This window comes from Phyllostomus discolor, chromosome 1 (genome assembly GCF_004126475.2).
Source record: "Phyllostomus discolor isolate MPI-MPIP mPhyDis1 chromosome 1, mPhyDis1.pri.v3, whole genome shotgun sequence".
NCBI lineage: Eukaryota > Metazoa > Chordata > Mammalia > Chiroptera > Phyllostomidae > Phyllostomus > Phyllostomus discolor.
Genome location: NC_040903.2, coordinates 177,699,938 through 177,719,174, shown reverse-complemented (window position 1 = coordinate 177,719,174; position 19,237 = coordinate 177,699,938). Strand labels below are relative to the sequence as shown.

The following is a 19,237-nucleotide window of genomic DNA, read 5'->3' as shown; positions in this document are numbered from 1 at the left end:
ACACTTCTCACTACTTCCCATGTCTCCCACCCCTTCCAGGAATGCTGTAGGTTCTCAGTGTGTTAATGGACTTGTGCTGCACACCTGGAGACCTGCCTGCCCTTTTGTTTCACGAATGCCCGCTGACTCTGTCAGAGCTGTCGTCACAGCAGACCTGAGTCTCAGAACCTGGTGAAGCGATTCACTCGGTGAGCTAGCGTTTGCACCTTCGTCTCCAGATTACAAATGACAATTATATTCAGGAAGCCCTTCCCAAGGATAATTCCCTTTTAAGCAACCTTGTAGCTTGGTCGTAACTGATGTCTGCATTCGGCCTGTTGCCCCTCCCTTTGTGCTAGATTCGGGGCCCAGGTCTGACCCCGGGGAGCTCACAGCACCCATCCGCTGTCTGTCTGAAGTCGGCCTGTGCTCCTCTTCTCAGTGTGTGTGTGTCAGCCTTAGTTCTCTTGGGCCCAGATGTATCTACAGCATTGCCAACATCTGGGTGAAAAGAGAAAAATCAGCCAGCCATGCAGATGCATTTGACTCTTGCTGACAACAGGATGGTCCCATCTGGACATCTGGGAACCATCCGGGTGGACAGACCGAGTGATCTGCACACCTACATATTTGATCCTGCCACCTGTGATCATATGAGCTGGCAGAGCCTGGGCCTGCAAATTCTCCCCAGGTAGGCCCGTCCTGACGTTGCAGATGGGCAAGAGCAAAGCCCAGAATCTGGTCACTAGGTGTGGGCACACATGTGTGCGTGGTGTGTTGGAACAAGAGGCTGGCAGCTAGAGAAACTCTGACCTTGAAAATGAACTCTCTGACATCATAGTTGTGCCTGAGAGACATGTTGCCTTGAGCCAGGAGCTCTGGAGTGAGGTGCAGTCTTCTCTAGCCTGTTTTTGATTCAGGGCCACTCAGGAAGCAGCCTCCTTCCCAGCAAATGATTGTTCCTGGGATCCCTGATTCAGCATCGCCCTCCAGTGGGCAACTGGAATATGCCTGGAGAGAAAGCCTTTGGACACACTTGGTCACAAATCAAACACGTGGATTTTAGAATCTTGATTCTTTTCCTCTTCTCCCCCAGGGAACTCCAACCCAATCCATGGAAAAGAAAGGCACAATCTACAATCCTGTTGGGAAATGCCTGATCCCAACCCCATGAAGGCAGCTTGGGGATGAGTGTTCTAGACTGTCACAGAAAAGACAGAACCTGGCAAGACTGGCTGCAAGGTGGAGGGTTCCCAGGAACCCTGGGGTTTACAGGGGCTTGTGGCGAGGGGCAGCTCATATCCGAGGAGTGAGGCCAGCCTTCCCACCCCTGCTTGCAGCCCAGGGCCTCTACTCCCCAAAGTGTCTCCTAGGAGAGTTTTCGCATCTGCCGGCTCTGCCATCCACTCCTGCCCAGAGAGTGACAGATGCAAACAGACGCTAGGATGCAGAGAAGGAGGGGGCCCTGACATAGCCAGAAGGTGCAGGGACCACGATAAAGAACCACACAGGGATGGAAGACGAATGCCCTGAGTGCTTACAGTGATGTCTCATTTCACTTCCAGTTGGGACTGGAGAGGTCATCATTCCCATTATTCAGATGATGCAACAGACTCACAGGGCTTGCCAGGGCCACACGGCTGGGGTGTGGCTGAGCTGAGCTTCAGGTTTCAACCTGCTCGGTTTCTGGCACATGGCCCTTCTGTGGCCCTACAGACACACGAGCACTGTCCACATCCTATTTCTCAGTGAGTGAGGAAAGGGGGGCACTGACAGGCAGAGCAGAGGAGGGGCACTGAGGGACACTCCCAGGAGCAAGAGGCAGAGACAGAGAGGGAGGGAGCGAGAGGAAAAGGAGCACAGATAGAGATGACGGGAAGACAATGACACAGAGAAAGGTAAAAAAAAAATATGGTGCTTCTCTCTCCCTACTGGGATAGATTTCAGAGAAAATATGCATTCCCAGTCTCATTCCAGATCTTCAAAATCAGAATCTCTGGGAGTGCAACCCAAGAATCAGCACCTAAAGAAATCTACTGAGTGGCAGAGTGTGCTTTGAAATGCATCACAAAGTAAGGTACACTGCTGGGTGGGCAGAGGGAGGGAGGGAGGGAGGGATAACATGTCATAAAGCAAATATAGCAAGATGTTCATTGAGGACTCTAGAAACTAGATAACACTGCTCACTGTACAATTCTCTTAATTTTCTGTATGTTTGAAAATTTTCACAGAACACCAAGGGAGAAAGTTCCCAAATGATCGTGATGATTCGGTGGGTCTAGGACCCCTGTTGTAGCGGGAGGTCCCCTTGGGGGACTTCTGGAGGAGCGGTTGCCCTGGAAGCCCCCCGCCCCAGCCCCTGGTGAGGGGAGTCCATCTGCCCCTTGGGGCCTCCCGCTTTGCGTGTGGAGCAGGATTCAGTGGCTGTCCAAGGCTGGGCCCTGTGGGGCACTGGTAGCAATGCCATCCAGCTGGCCGGCCGTGTGGACTGGGGCAGAGCCTGGAAAGGAGGGGCTAGAAGTTCTCTTGGAAGAATCTGAAGCCGAACCGCTCACAGTGGGCCCTGAGCACCTTGGCCAGGGCCGGGGAGCCACAGAAGAAGACCTGCACCTTGCCCTTGTCTTCCGCGGCCACTTTCTGGAACACCTGGAGTGCACGGGGTTGGGGAGAGCAGAGTGAGGAGAGGTGGGACCGTGGACCCACCCAGTGGCACACCCACCTGCAGCTGACTGACAATGTAATGGGTTGGCAGCGGCAGCAATGGCCGTCTGTCCCCATGAGGAACACCCAGACTCAGCTGCTTCTCTTCAGAGCAGAAAGTCCAACATGCAGCCACTTGTCCAGGGGGCATTTGCTTCACCTGTAACCTGACCCAGACCCCAGGGAGGGTGTGGGCCAGTAAAAGCATAAGACCCAGGCCCTCGCCCAAGGAGCTGTGTCTGTGGCGAACTGCACACCACTCTAACTGCCGGGCTGGCGGACCAGGGTGCGGCCAGCCGAACCCAACTGCCTGAACCTCAGGTGGCCCCCAGCTGGCCACGTGCCTCCCGTGAAACGTCTCTTCCCTAGTTAGGCACCCCCACTACCACTGTGGGGTCCCTTTTCCACCCCAAATTCTGCTTAAGAATCGCCTTTGTGGAAAGTCCTCTTCAGTGCCCAAGCTCCACCAGCATCCCATTCCCTTCCCAGTTCCCACCACCGGGGCTTGAGTTATCTGCAGCAGTTTGAAAGCAGTACTCCTGGGTCATTTTGTGGAACTCTAGACTCTGGTTGGTAAGCACAGGGGAGAACAACAATGAAACCAATCTGAGAAGTAAAATAGGAAGGCTGCAAACTAGTTTGTGTCCCTGGGACGCGCAGTTCCCGCATTTGTACCAGGAAGGGATAAGACCGGGATGCTATTGGCTTGGGCCATCTGACTCTGGTTTGTAGGAATCAGGGCTGGGAGAGGCCTCGAATGTCAGACAGGCTAACTTTCTCTCTAAACAGATGGGGAAACTGAGACCAATGATTGACAAAGCAAGCCAGCGATGGACCCAAACGTAGGCTCCCTGCCGCAGGTCCAGCCCTGAGATACTGGCTGGACTCATGTGTTGCCATTGGCTGCTTGCCCCTAGTCTACCCAGGCCCTACTTCAGGCTCTCAGCCCCGCTGGTCCCTGCAGGCTGAGTGGCTCTAATTGACCTTTACCTTGTTCCAGTCTGGCCGCCCAGGCTGGGTGCGCGTCTGCAGGCCCGTGATGGAGTCCTTCTTCTCTTTCTTGGCCACAAGGTCGAGAGCCATCTGCAGGCCGATGGCCTTCATGTCATTCTTGCTGAGTGCAGAGGTCATGTACATGTGCAGCTCCAGGAAGCGGCCTATGTGGTGGGAGGAGAGGGTGACACTGAAGGGCCAGCAGCAGTGACGGGGACAGAGTAGCATGTCAGCCACCTCGCCCTGGGGCTTGGAGAGACACCAAGAGGGCTTGGAACTCACACCCACAGCCGCCGTGTTCACCCAGGGGGCAGTCCTTGGGCTCTGAAGTGTGTACCTTCCATTCCATACAGTGCGTGCTCGGTCAGGCTGGGACATGAGGCATGCACACATGAGAAGGTAACTGGGACCAGAGGGCCAAGGGTTGAGTGAGTGGATCAGAGGACACATGCTACTGGTACCCAGGGAAGGGCTGGAGCAGACAGAGCTGCTTCCTGGGAGGGCGGGGACTAGGTTAGGTCTTGGAAGATGGGCAAGGTTCAAAGAAGAGATGAAAGGAAGGCATCCCAAGAAGGAGAAGTAGCATGAACCAAGGACAAGAGGCTGGAACAAACTGGGTGACCGTGGGGCATGAGGGGACTGCCTGGCTGGAGCAGAGGGCTTTGAACAGGAGCAGCAGGTGGAATTGGATACTCTGAGGCTATGATGTGACAGGTCTTGAATGCCCAGCTAGGGAATGGGGGCAAGTGGAGGGTATCTGAGCCAGGTGTGACAGGATGCAAACAGCATTTCAGAAAGGGGAGTCAGAGAGCCAAAGAGACAGGGCACACGCTGGCGACACAGAGACCAGTAGGTCTGAGCACCCTCAGTTATATCCCTGCAATGGGACAGGTTAGTGGGGTGCTCACCCTTCAGTACTCAGAGCAATGGGAGGCCCAAGTAGGCAGCTCTGTGTTTGGGCTCCTCCCTCTGTTTTCCCGGACATGGCATACATATGTTACCATTTTCCACGTGTGCCACTCCGGCAAGTGCTGCCTCAGACCCTGCATCCGTGCAAAGTCAGAAGTGGCAGGGCACGATCTGGGTGGCTGGATTCACAGGCCGATGAGCCCTGCATCCCCTTGTGCAGCTCTCAACTAGCTCTCGACTGTTTCGTGGGGCACCAGTAGCCCAGTTTCCCGTTTTTCTTAAGGTCTTGGCCACTGTTAAAATGCAATGGCCTTAGAAAGGATACGACATTTTATTTCCCGTATCAGTGAACTTGAGCAGTGCTGGGAGACGTGGGAGGGACGGTGAGGGATGCCTGCCTGAGAGCGCCCTGTCCCTCTTCTCCTCCTGCAGTCTCCGCACCCTGGAGAGGGGTGTGAGACCAGAGGAGGAGACGCTGTGGGGGAGGGAGGAGAAAGATCTGACCTGTCACAGTTTCACCCTCTCCAAAGCAGCTGAGGTTGAGACACTCATCCCATTTCTGGGATGCTCTTCTAAGGAAATCATCCAAGGAAGGGGGAAAAAAAACTATGTGCATGTACATATTAATAACAGCTTTACTTATGATAGTGGAAAACCAGGAATTTAAAAAATGGTTAGTAGTAGGAGCTTCATTAAACAATTTGTGGCAAACCACTAACTGTATCATTCATTAATAACCATTAAATACTACTACCACTGCTATTGCTAGTTTTATTGAGTAGTTACTACTTTTACCACTATTAAATTTATTGAGCAGTTACTATTACCATTACTACTATTACTACTAATTTATTGAGCAGTTATTAAGCTCCAGCCACTGTTCTAAGTGCTGTACAGATGATATCTCATTAAATCCCCACAACGGTTCCATGAGATGGGTACCAGCCGTAGCCATATTTTTCAGATGAGGGAACTAAAGCAAAGCAGTTAAAAATGTGCCCAGGCTTCTATAGCTATCAAGGGATAAAGATTTCAAACCAAACAGAATGACTGATGCTTAAGCTATGAAAATTCAAAAGAAGTCACAAATTCTTTAACTGAAACTTTCTTATAAAATTTGCCTCAAGTGACTGAGAACAGGAAGCATTGGATTAATGCTTACCCTTTGTTTACACAGATAGGGAAGAAGCAAGCAGCAAATACTCACACCAGTAACTAGAAATTTTAATTAAATCTATACTTTTCCTCTCTCTTGTCATCATAAAATCCAGTCTCTAATGAATTAATATACATAAAACCATTTAGAACAAAGTGGATACCATATAAATATTTGCTATAATGTTATTTACAAGAAAGGGCAAGGAGATTTCCTGTAACATCCTAAGGCTTAATCATTATCTTCCAAAGACTGTTGACTTGGGCTTTAAGGCTTTGAATGTTTGTTATAGTAAATCACATCTGTCTGAATGTTTCTTGTAGAAAACTATGGCTGATTACTTGAACTTATAAACTATGTTTATTATAGGAATTTCAATTTACTCACGGCAAACTTGTGATAATTAAACAGCCAAATAAGATCTACTTCCAGTGAATTCAACCAGTATAAAAACAAAACCACACCAATTCTCTTGAAGTTAGAAACATATCTAAAGATATTCCTCCCTGTATAAGTTATTCAACAAGGAAAGCAAAACGAAACAAAAAAAGTGAACCTAACAGGTTAACTTTAGAATGCAGGACAAAACCTCAGTGTGCCACGAAGATGTCCCATGAAGATAATGATGTACCTCAGAGAAGCATGTGGTCACACACACTAAGCACTGGTTTAGTAAAAACTGTAGAATGTACACGGGGTGGGGTGGGGGCAGACTGCAGGGGCCGGAGGACAGCATTGGAAACATTCATTTTCAATGAAAGTATAAAATAGGGACCACACAGTAAAAGAACTCGTATACACTAAAATGCTTATCTTAGACTGCTCTTAACGTGTTTTTATTGCCACTGCATCAGGAAAAATATTGAAGCTTCAATCCCAATAAACATATGTTTATTCACATGTTCATTTCTACTAACTGGTTCTGGACATTGAACATGTAGGTGGGAGTGAGAAGAACCGTATGTATTTTCTCACCTTAAATGGTGGACTAAATGCATAAAACCACAGCGAACAGGTACTGCGGGACTGTAAATGGCCCCGGAGAAAATGAAGTGAGCCCTGCAATTGCCCCAGCCTAGAGCTGGTCCCACAGAGTGCGGAGACAGAAACTGAGGTTTGAGGAGGCCAAGACAACTAGAATGTGCAGGCACAACACTGGAAAGGGGACTGCAGAGAGATAGAGAGCGGGAAGGAGGAAGAGAAAGAGAAAGGGAGGAAGAGAGGGAGTTGCGGGGGGAGCTAGCTCTGGAAATCTGCATAAGGCTTCCCCTCAGCCTTTGGCTAAGCATCAATCTGTACGTGTGTGAAAGAAAGTTTCCAGAAAACACTAGGCTGAACAGTACCTGGAGCTCAAACAGAGTTGGGGGTAATTCGGGCTTCCACCAGCAAGAGCGGGGAGACCTTGTGATACCCAGGACGGTAGGTAGAGTCCTCAGAGGTGTAAGGTCTTAGTACCAGGGCTAAATTAGTCCCACAGTAAAGTCTGCTCTGGACTCACCATACCAAAGTTGAATGCAAGTCTTGAAAGGATCCAAATTATCCTAAATAATGTGACTGTGCCCCAGAACAAACTAAATGCTATTTAAAGAAATACCCCCAAATCCAGAACACAACAACATGCAATTCACAATGCGCGGCATCCAATAAAAAATGATTGGGCAGGCAAAGAAGCAGAACATGATTCATAACAAGGAGAAACTCAGTAATTAGAAACAGACCCAGAAACAACAGGTGTGATGGACTGAGACAAACATGCTTCACAGGTATGAGAATGTACAATCAAAATGAAGCAGGTATGATGAGGAGAGAGATGAAAGGCATAAGAGGCCCAATCAGAACTTCTAGAGAGGAAAAACACAACCTCACCGAATAGGGTTCACAGATATTTAAGGTCCCTTGGTTTTCCAAATAAATTTTAGTATCAGCTTCTCAATATGCATTTTTTGAAAACTGCTCCAAGTCTGATTCGAATGGGAATGATGGGAAAGGTGCTGCAGAAGAAAAGATCAGTGACCTTGAAAGCATAGAAAGGGAAACGACTCAAAATGAAGAACAGATTGAAAGGGAAAAATTAAAAAGGACAGTGTCAGGGACCTGTGGAACACCAAACCGTCTAAAGTCTGTGTAATGGAAGTGACAGGAAGGAAAAGGAAGAAGAAAAAAATGTGAAGAAAGAATGGCTGAAATTTATCCAAATTTGATGAAAACTATAAGCCCGTATATGCAAGAAGTTTAATGAACTCCAAGCACAAGAAATGTGAAGAAAACCACTTCTCAGAAGTGTTTTGTAGTTTTCAGTGTTTAGATCTTGCCCGTATTTTGCTACACCTATCCTTAAGTATTTCATGTTTTTTAAATTTTTATTTAAAAATTTTCAGTTATGAATCATTTGCTGCTAGTAAATAGTGATACAGTTGACTTTTGCATATTGACCTTATATCCTGACCTTGTCGAACTCACTGTGACGCTGATGTAAATGAAGAGCTAAAATTATGAAATTTTTAGAAGGAAACAAAGGAGAAAATACTCAGGACTTGGGTAAAGCCAAGATTTTAGGTAGGACCAAATAAAACATGAAGAATTTAAAAAATTGATCACTTGAACATTTTGTACTTCAAAAGACAGTTTAAGAAAATGAAAAGGCGAGCAGCGGACTGGGGAGAAGTGTCTGAGAGACGTTCGCCTGAGCGAGACCCTGTTTCCACACTCCAGACTCTGAAGACGACGTGTACAACTTAATAAAAAGAAGAGAACATTTGGGTTTATGGAGTGGACTAAATATTTGAAACTTTACAAAGATGTACAAACAACGAACAAGAGCATGAAAATATGTTCCATATCATTAGTCGTTAGACAAATGCAAATTAAGAGCGCATTAAGATACCACGACACACCCACTAGAAGAGCTAAAATTAAAAAGACCGCCCACATCCAATCTTGGCGAGGTGTGGCACCAATGCAACTCCCGTCCGATGCCGATGGGAATGCAAAATGGCACAGTCACTTTGGAAAACAGTTTGGCAGTTTCTCAATAAAGTTAAACCTAACACATACCCAGCAATTCCACTTCTAAATATTTATCCCAGGGAGATGGAAACATATGTCCACACAAGAACTTACATGCACACATCTCTGGCAGTTCTACTTAAAATAGCCAAAAAGTGAAAAGAACTCTAATATCCATCAACTAGTGAATGGAAAAACAGATTGTGATAGATCATAAAATAAAACGCTACTCAGTGATGGAAGGGATTAACCACTTGCTGGTACATGAGACAATGTGGATGAATCTCAAAGACAGGTCAAGTGAAAGAAGTAACACACAAAAAAGACTACACATTACACGATTCCATGTATGTGAAACCATAGTGAGAGAGTGCAGGTCAGCGGGTGCTGAGGACAAGCTGGGGTGGAGGGTGTCGATGCAGAGTGGGATGAGGCAGCTTCTGGGGGGCAATAGAGATGTTTCCTATTTCAATCGTGCCCCTGGTCACACAACCATGCACATTCATCGAAATGTCATTTTATTCATTGCACAATTATACTGATGAATTTTATTGTATGTAAATTATCCCTAAGAAAACGTTTTTTTAAAAGAGTTGAACAAGAGTCATCTGAGAAGTCTGTTAAAGTATATGATCCGGGACGCTCACCCAGAGAAATTGCTTTGGAAGATCGCTGGTGAGGCCTGGAAATCTAAATCTTTTTAAAAAGATTATTTATTTATTTATTTATCTAGTGCAGAGAGGGTGGAAAAAAGGGAGAAAGAGAGGGAGAGAAACATCGATGTACCAGTGCAATGCAATAGGTAGCCTGTCACACGCCCCCAATGGGGGACCAGGCCTGCAACCCAGGCTTTGACCCTGACCAGGAATTGACCCAGCGACCTTTCCCTTTTTGGGACAACACCAAACCCACTGAACCACACCAGTTAGGGCTGGAAACCTAAATTTTTAACAAGTACTCACTTTGTATTAAAAGAAATACAGTGAGCCCTGGCTGGGTGGTTCGGCTGGTTAGAGTGTCGTTCTGTGCACCACAGGCCATGGGTTTGGCCCTGGTCCGGGCAGGTTCTGGGCTGTTCGTTCAGTGCCTGGTCGGGGCGCGTGTGGGGGGCAACTGACTGATGTGTCTCTCTCACATCGATGTTTCTCTCTCTCTCTTTCTGCCCCTTCCTCTCTCTCTAAAAATCAATAAAATGTATCCTCGGGTGAGGATTTAAAAAAAGAAAAAGAAAGAAACGTAGTGAAAAAGAGAAATTAGAAAAAAGAAGGGCACACACTTTTATAAGCTGTGAATGAGAAGAAAATACTGATAGGAAACCCTTTAAAAGTCTGGAATAGTCTGGATAGTGGATACAGTTATGAATGCCTTTTTCCTTCTTTAATTTTTGTTTCACAAAATGTTACATTTAAATAGGAAATAAGAGGAACCCTCTCTCCCCTGTATTTTTGATAGAATGCCTCCTCACAAAGACCCTGGCCCCTGGCCCCTGGCCCACGCCCACCCCCTCGGCCCTATGCCTCTCCTACCCGCTCACCCTCTTGAGTCTCCTCGGCCTGGTCCATCTCCAGTTTGGTCAGCAGGCTGACAAACCACTCAAAAGCCCGCTGGTGTCGGTTGATCCAGATGAAGTCCACCTAGGGAGAGGGGCCCTTCGGTCTGAGTCGGGGCCTTCCTGTTCACAGCGTGCTCGTATCGGCGGTCTCCGAGGCCACCCGAGTGTGAGCAGGGCACACACGCTCATCCCCTTTGAACAGAGGGGAAGGCCAAGGCTCACGGAGGGAGGAGCCTTGACCAGGTCCCTGAGCGGCAGAGCACCAGAGCCCGGGCTCTGACTGCTGGGTCAGGTTTTTTGGCAAGACTCTTTTGCTACAGCACGCAGTGTTCTGAGATCTTAAACAGGGGACAGCCAGAATAACATGACTTATTTTTTAAGGGATTCTTGGAAGTGACCCAGTCAAAATAATAAATGTTCAAAAGGCAAACATTTTCATTTGTCAAACCACCACTGGGTGACGTTAGTAAGCATCATGGCTGTAGCTGAATCCAGGCCGCCTGATTTTCAAGCTCCTTGGTGTCTCATGAGATGCAGTCTTCAGAACCTCTCTCAGAGGGGACTAGGGGTGATGGTAGGGGCAGCCTGGACACCTAGTAGGCACCAGGAGAATGTGGAGCACCGGGGGGAGTGTGGGGACCAGCAGACCCCAGCAGGGGAGAAGTCATCTGTCCCTCCCCTGCCTTGGCACAGGAGGGCCTGGCTCCTGTTCCAGGTGGCATCCCAGGCAAAGGGTTCCAGGCCGGCCTAGGGGAGGCCATGCTCACCTTGTGGAGCTTCATGTCATCGTCCTGGATGCCCTCCATCCAGGAGTGCTGGCAGTTGGGGCAAGTGCGCTTTCTCTTCTGGTACCTTAGGGGAGGTGGGGGCAGGAGTTTTGAATGCAGAGTGAGTAGGAGACTTTCCAGGACCTCAGAGAACAGTGTGGGGAACAGGGAGGGAGGGGGAGTGACAGAACCCATCCTATGAGGAAGGAGGGGGATGAGACCCAAACAAGAGAGGCTGGAGGAGTAGGGGAGGAAAGACAGAGAAGGGGAGAGGGAGACAGGTGAAAGGAGAGAAGGGAGAGGGGAGGGGGAGAGAAGACAGGAGGGCTGTCTCAGGGCTCTGCCCAGGGAGCCGGCCAGGACCACGGCCTGTCCATCTACCTGTACATGATGCTCTGCAGGATGGAAGCAAAGGGGGTGATGCCAATGCCCGCCCCGATGAGCACGGCGTGCTCAGAGGCGAAGATCCTGCGGGTGGGGGTTCCATAAGGGCCATTGATGTAGCACTGCGCACCGGAGAGGTTGGAGGAAAGAGGGGGTGAGTGGGTACGAGGAGGGCTGGACCCCGAGACTTCAGGACCCCCTTAACACGCAGGAGTCATCTCCTAGCCTGGGACCCAGGTCTAAGGGGCTCCTACTCCTGTGCTCCGAGCACTCATCTGGGAGAGCCCTAGGAGGCCAGCATGCAGAGCTGATGGGAGCAGGGCTCACCCAGCATCCTGTGTGCAGCTGAGACGGGGGTTTGGTTCCATCATCTGGATACCTGGAGGTCAGCCCACGGGGACTTGTGGGACTTGGGCACCGAGGGCCACAGCAAGCCTTCCCTACTGGCAGGTGGGGGCAGGGTTTTCTGGAACCACTTACCTTGATGTTACAGAATTGGTGGTTCTCAGGGGACAGCTCAGAGACCTGCGAGGAGTACAGTAGTAAGCTGTGGGTCCCTGGGAGTGGGCACGTCAGACATCTCCCAGAGGCTTCCTAGCCCTTGCCAGTCTGAGCAACTTTACAAAAAGGGAATTGCCTTTTCTGCCCCAACCATTCCAAGGAGCATGGAGCCCTTCAAAGGGAGAACACCAGTGGTGTTCTGTAAAATGCACTTTTCAACATCACCACCAAAATTTCTGATTCGGGTGTCTGTTGATTCCTGGTATAAATACTGCCATCGGGGGTCCCTCCAAGGCCTGTGTTTCATGATACTCACCCCAAGTTTTCTAAAATCCTTCTGATTGTAGAAAGAAAGCCTTATGTTATAGTTTCTATGTCTTTAACACTTACTAATCCCTTGTCTTTTTTTTCTTTTGAGAGAGAGAGGGAGAGAGGGAGAGAGAAAGGGGGAGAGAGAGGGAGAGAGAGAGAACACGAACAAACATGGGCAGAGCAGTGGAATGCAGCTCCGAGCTCCGAACCTTGGCAGTCGGAAACATCTGGCAAGAATCTAGTAACACTGGTTTTCACTGTTTTTACTTTTAGAGCTACCTTCTGTTTGTGGCACAGGATACTAGTTTTCCATTAACAAGAGCCCTTGAAAGAGTCCTTTTTAAAATACAATTAAGTTTAAAGTAATGTTGGGATATAAAGAGAAGTGTTAGGTAGGAAATACCTAGTGTTAGGTGGGAGGTGAGTACGGCAAAAGCTACAAAGGTGGGAGGCAGATGACTGGCTGCAGAAACCCCGTGAAATGTGCGGTGCCCTGAACATGGGCTACCCTTGAGGCCCTCCCTTCCACGTTCCAAGGACCCGCCGTCGCTGGGGAGACAGACCACTGGGTCCCCAGCCTCTAGCCCAGCGTCCTTAGCCTTACCGGAACCCGGGTGCTGGCGGAGGCTCCCCACTGTGCCTGAGTCCTGTCCTTTATCCCACCAGGCACCAGGCCTTCGTCCCCCTTCCACGGAGTGCCCTCATGCCCAAAGGATGTCAGCTCCACTGTGACGTCCTCACTGGAAGCCACTGGACCCTGTGCCAGGGCTCTGGAGTCGTGGGGCTGGGGTTGCAATCCCTGTTTGGTTTCAAAATGGGAATCGCTTTATTATTTAAATCACAAAATTAATACATTAGCTTTAAAGATTGAGATATTACAGAACATGAATGAATAAAGTAAAAAAGTACCTGAATCAGATGATATAACTTCTCTAAACATTTTCTCCGTGTCCTTCCAGACTCTCTCCCTTGCTCACACACACTTTTACATAAATGGAACATACTGCTTTGTGACCGGGCTTTTCCATGCATTCCACCTCGACTGGGCTTTCATGCTTCCAGGGCTTCCCTTTGTTTAGGTGACCTACTGTTCCATCATCAGGGTGATGAGTAACTTATTTAGCTACTTCCCTATTGTGAAATTCTGATTACCCTCATTTCTCCATTACTGTTAACAACTACCATACACAAAATTGCACCTTTTCCATCTCTATGCTTTACCCCAGTGATTTTCAACTGGCGTGCTGCAAGAATTATTAAAACATGCAACACCTGACTATTTAGTCAGGGGCACTGACCTCTTTTCCTTTAGACTGTCAAATTAAAAAGTGACAGCAGCCAACACAACAATAGCCGTCCGATGTGAATGCCCGGTCTCGAACCATAAACACGTGTATATAGGTCATGTAAAAGAGCTGCATCTTATTGGTCATGTCGCATAATAAGGTTGCATCTGATTGGTGAATTCTTGGTACCAGATATCCTCATATACAAGTATAGGTGCCTAATATTTGTTAAAGTCACTTTGGAACAAAAAGGGTAGGTAATTACTATTATTATTATTCTTTGTAAATCAATCAAAATTATACCTATTTTTGTCAGAATGACAAAAAATATATTTTTTGATGTACCACAGAATTTAGTAATAAGCTTATGTATGCCATGGGATGAAAAGGGTTGAAAATCACCTCTTTACCCTGATTTATTTTCCTCATAATATTTATTATCATTTGATACAGTATCTGTTTTGTTGGATAACTGTCTATCTCTTCAGAATGTAAGCAATGATTGTGTCTATCTTGCTTACTGATGTATTTTTAGCATCGAGAACAGTACTTGGAAAACTACCGTTTTTCCAAGTGTTCAATAAATGTTTGCTAAATGAATGAATAAACAAGGGGATGAACGTACTTCTTGTGTACCTGTCCAATTAACTGTTTTAGGATAAATCCCTAAAAATGGAATCGCTGGGCCAGTGGGTATACTGCACATATGGCCAGACTTCCCACCAGAAAGTTTGTGCCAACTTATTCTTTGGCAGCAATGCTTAAGGCCCCAAGGAAACACAGGTTTTAACAACTCCCAGTGTGCCATGGCTCTCCTGGTTTCGGAAGTCAGCTTCCTCCTTCAGGAAGTATCCCCTGATGAATGGCAGAGAACACTCTCTTGTTTGCACCTAGCTCTCCATTTCCCAAAGCTTTGCTCTTGGCAGCATTCTAGAAGGTTCCTCTGGTCTGGCCAGGCTGGATTCCACCTGGTTTCCCACAGGACTTTAAACTCTTCTAGGGCAAGGCAGGGCTGAGTCAGACCTGAGGGCTTCTCTTCCTTTGACCTTCAGCAGGGTTCCACATGTGAACCTGTCGCCCAGCCCGGTGGTACAGCCCACTAAGTTTCTGGCACCCTCAGCCTCCTTCAAATGTTCTTACTGCCTCGGGTGCTGCCCTGATCTCTGTATATTCCTCCGCTGCAGGCACTGTGTTCACTCCAGGCACTTGTCAGCTTTGCGGGTTTCACAGGGGCTCAAAAGACAACAATGCTGATGCTAATGCTGATGGTGTTGATGGTGATAATGAATGGCCCACCTGGACCATGCATCCCAGTTTACTCAATACTTTACAGTCATTCATTCCATTGGTCCTTAGAAGAACCGTGTGAGAAAGGGAAGCAAAAGATGGGAATTACCCCCAGTTCATAAATGAACAACCTGAGGCTCAGCAAAATTAAAAGATGAGCACATGGCCATACAGTTAGCAAGTGCTGGAGCAGACATTGAGGTGACTTTTCCTGATATCAGTTTCCCCTCTCTTTTCATTATCCCCCACCTTCTAACAGAGAACATGGTCTGGGGAGCACCTGCGGTCAAGCTTCAAGGAAGTTCCTGCATCCCACAGTGCTCAGCTGCATTGCTGCTCAGCCAATGTACACACTGCTGCTCAGTGATCGGTGCCTGCCAACCAGGAAGGAGGCATCTTGGTCCCCATGGGTTGGCCTCCGTGGTGGACACTTCCTTCCCCACAGTCACCTACCTGGGGCCTCCCCTGGCTCCTTCTCATTTTCAAACTCCTTGACAGCCTCTTGGAGTCACAGTCCACTAGGTCTGATGTCTTGAAGGACTCATAGAGCCTGTTTGTCCACTGGCCTTCTGACCGGATGTGTAGCCAGATGGTATCTGAACAAGAGATGGGCAGGGGTGTGTCAGTGCTGGTTACTACAGTGGGGACCTCATCTGAGAGATTGGGGCTGGGTATCCACTGCCCAGGTCCTGGGCTGAACTTCCTTCCTCGATCCAAACCAGCAGCCACGGCCACAGGGCATGAAGATCTGATCTCTCCCTTACAAATGTTCTCAGTGGAGTCAATCTAAGCCTACACAGTAAGGGTTCCGTCTCCTCTGCCAAGGCAGGGGTCACAGCTGCCCTGAACACACTAGGAGCTCCCTAGGGTCCCTGAGGTCCCTGCCTTCACCATCAGGCCAGGATCTCACCAAGGAGGGGGTCATTTCCCTCCCACATTCAGTCAGGTGCCTATTAATGGCCTATTAATGGAACATAGTATGTGTCTAAATGATGGTACCAATGACTTTTATTTCACCCAGTGCCTGGGATGTAGCAGGTGCTTACTAAGGTTTTCTGTTAAGTGGATGACTGGCAGGAAGGTGGTGGGGGGTGGCCACCCTTCTGCTGAGGGGACCAGAGGGAATCCACAGCATTAGAGTGAGGAGGCCCCTAAGAGATCTCCTTTTTCTTTTTTCTTTTCTTTTCTTTTTTTCTTTTCAACTATGGACTGTTTAGGCAATTCTGTGAAGGAAATGAATAGACTTCTCCTCAAAATAAGGTTTTTAATATATAAAGTAACATGCATACACATTACAAATGAAACCAGTCATAATGAGAAAGTTATCAAAATATTTTTAAAAACCAAATGTGTGCCCTGACTGGTGTGGCTCAAAGGGCTGAGTGCCAGCCTGTGAACCAAAGGGATGCCAGTTGGATTCACAGTCGGGGCACATGCCTGAGTTGCAGGCCAGGTCCCCAATAGGGGGTACTCAATAGGCAACCACACATCGTTGTTTCTCTCCCTCTCTTTCTCTCTCCTCTCCCCTCTCTCTAAAAATAAATAAATAAAGTCTTTAAAAACCCAAATGTGTGATTTAGGAATACGTGTGCTTCTCTGTTAACACAAGAAATAACTCCCCACTGGGGAGTGGCATGGCCACCGGAATTCTATAGTAGTGATGAGGTATCAGCCACAACTGTTGTGTGACATAAAGGAACGTACAGTTCTTATTTAGAAAAAGTCACAGGTATTGCTAACACTACTGTGGGTTGTTATCTGCATTCCTAATTAAAGAAAAGGCTAGATTTCCATCAGAGGTTAGTGAAAATAAAGATGTCACTTTTTCCCCCATCCAAGTTCATGAATAAACTGGTTCAACCCTGTATTTGCGGAGGTCCAGGGCAGTGTGGTGTGGTCTCACTGCTTTGTGAGGAAGGAACTGAAAAGTCAGGACCAGAGCTCAGCTCCTCAGACCCTGGCTCCCATGTCTCTCTCTCAAGCTTCTTCCTCCTTCCTGATGTGTGTGTGTGGGGGTGAGTGGGCTAGGCCTTCTCCACACAAATACACCCTGAAGTGCTTCACACAGTGACTCACCAAGGGAGCCTCCCTAAATGTCAGCTGCATTCAATCAGCCACAGCTGCCAGCCTGAGTCCCACTCCTGGTTTCTGCAACCCAGCTTTGTAAATAGGGTATTTACCATTCTCCATAAGGACTCAGCTCAATGCCAGAGGTCCAGGGCTCAAGAGATAAGCAAATTCTGAGCTGAGACCCTGAAGAAACCCCGTCAGAAACTGGTCAAATAAATGACCCGTCCATATAATAAACATAGTCATTAACATCAGAGTAGTGGCTATGTGCTAGAATACTATGCAGCCACAAAAAGGGAAAGTTCTTTCTGAAAGAACTGACATGGAAAGATTTTCATGATGTACTGTTCACTGAGGAAAAATTGGCTGTGAAACAGAGTGAACAGTGTGATCCTATGTATGCAGAATTATCTCCGCATCCAATTATCCACGTGGGTGTACAGGTTGGACACCGCTCACCAAAAGATCGGCAACGCTTTTCTTTGCATGGAATTATTTGAGGGATTTTAATTTTCTTTTGTGCCAATTTCTGTGTTGCCTGAATTTTCCAAGAGCATATAACTTCTTAAAAAAACAGAAAGGGAAGAAAAAATAGAAAGGAAACAACCTACCTTCTTCAACCCTTATCCCTATGTTTGTCCCATTGTATGTCCAGGCCACCAATGAGGACATTGCAGGGCAGGTAGTGTGCAGCCTGAGTGGGGGAAGCCCTGGCCTTGGGTCTGCACCCTGAGCTGTGGGAGCTGGGTCCTGCTGGGCCCCGGCTAGGAGGCTTCCTAAGTGAAGCTATCTTTTAATGGGATGTGTCAGCGAACCCCTTTACCTGTCATGAAGCCAAGCAAGGGTCTCATTGTGACAGACCATGCCAGGTCTTTCCTGTCAGAAGCACCACCTGAGGTGGGAAGGCCAGTCTTTGGCCTGGCCAGGACCAGAAGAAAGGCACAGGCATGGTGGAGGTCAGGGGACAGCTGGGCCCAGGGAGAGTCAGCTGAGCAGTTCTATGGGTGCTGGGGACCCACAGAGAAATGGCAGTAGTGTAGGACTGAGGGCAGAGGGTGAGAGGGAGTCTGCTGCCTGGGGGTTCCGCTGGGCTGTTGCCCACAGGGAGCAGGAAAGCCTGGCTTCTTGTCACAGACCCCCTGAAAATGTCCAGGTACCCCTTCCTGTGTGCTGGCTACTCCTCTGCTTAAGACATTCATGGGCTGCCAACTGCCTGTGCCATCCAGCTTCTAATTCTGCACTCAAAGTCCTCCTGGTCTCACACGGGATCTAACCAGCTTTTTCAGACACTGCCTTTCATCACTGACCCTCTCTCCTGCCCTCCCACTATCTCTCTGTCCCTCCCTTCCTTTCTCTCTACCCCACCCCCACTCTTAGCTCTAACAACATCAGATGTCCCACGCTTCCAGTTTTTCAAGCTTTTGCCTCTGGTCCTCCCTCTGCCTCCTTCTGCATCTCCTTCCCTGACTACTAAACTCCTACTAACCTTTCAAACTTCAACTGCAATGCCACGTGCCTGCGAAGCCTGGCCCACTTATCCCACCATGCCAGGCCCTCCCTTGTGACCCTCACAGTAGCTGGTCAGCCCTGACCATGCCATTTAGTGAGTGTCTGCCCGTCTTCCTCCTTGTTTCAGAGGGATTTTTTTGGAGGTCGACTTTGCACCTCTGGTTCTGTTCACCTCTGTGTGCCTGGCTCCCAGCCTGTGTTTAGCACACAGAACTCAGTAAATGCCTGAATGACTGGACAGCTTGGCATACCTTTCTGCTCCGGAGCACTGCTGATGGTGAAGGGGTGCCACTCATAGCGAGCAATGGTGGGAATGTTCAGATACAAGTAGTCACCAGGCCTATAGTTGAAAAGAGGGGGCCTCTTGATGAGCAGATGAGTCACCTGGGGAAAGAAGGAAATCAGCATCATTCGTGCAGACCCAAAGTTGTCAGGGGTTCTGGGACCAGAGGGCAGAGGCTGGGCCATCTTCCGCCATAAACCAAGTCAGCTCAGATGTGAGACCCTTCTGTACCTATGAGTGAGGGCCACCCTTGAGCTATCCGCCAACCACGGCAAGGCAACTATCAGAGAAGAGAGGAGTCAGGAAGGGGTTCATAGCTTGATTCCACTTCTTATGGTGTAAATACTACTTTTTAGTGGCCCCTGCCTCTGTGAAGCCCTCCCTGACTATTCTAGCCCCTTTCTTGGTACTTCTGTAGCACTCAACCAGCATTGAAACCACTAATGGTCATCTCCCCTATGATAATAATATCCTCCTGGATGACAGCGTCAGTTTATTGAGCACTTACTGTGTGCCAGAGCTGTGGGGAGCACTTTAAGTGCT

At 48.3% G+C, this 19,237-nt stretch overlaps 1 protein-coding gene across 1 annotated transcript in view; it reads right to left on the bottom strand.

Annotated features, from left to right (window-relative positions):
• Nucleotides 1–213: 213 nt before the first annotated feature.
• The window catches only part of NOX5 (NADPH oxidase 5), a 37,608-nt gene continuing 18,584 nt past the window's right edge, over nucleotides 214–19,237 (bottom strand). The window contains exons 9-17 of the mRNA XM_036009657.1: nucleotides 18,663–18,795; nucleotides 15,286–15,428; nucleotides 12,864–13,058; nucleotides 11,927–11,971; nucleotides 11,444–11,568; nucleotides 11,063–11,147; nucleotides 10,278–10,377; nucleotides 3,670–3,836; nucleotides 214–2,625 (exon numbers count right to left, since the gene is read on the bottom strand). Of these exons, the coding sequence (XP_035865550.1) occupies nucleotides 2,494–2,625; nucleotides 3,670–3,836; nucleotides 10,278–10,377; nucleotides 11,063–11,147; nucleotides 11,444–11,568; nucleotides 11,927–11,971; nucleotides 12,864–13,058; nucleotides 15,286–15,428; nucleotides 18,663–18,795 (1,125 nt within the window). The 3' untranslated portion in view covers nucleotides 214–2,493. The remainder of the gene's footprint in view (nucleotides 2,626–3,669; nucleotides 3,837–10,277; nucleotides 10,378–11,062; nucleotides 11,148–11,443; nucleotides 11,569–11,926; nucleotides 11,972–12,863; nucleotides 13,059–15,285; nucleotides 15,429–18,662; nucleotides 18,796–19,237) is intronic.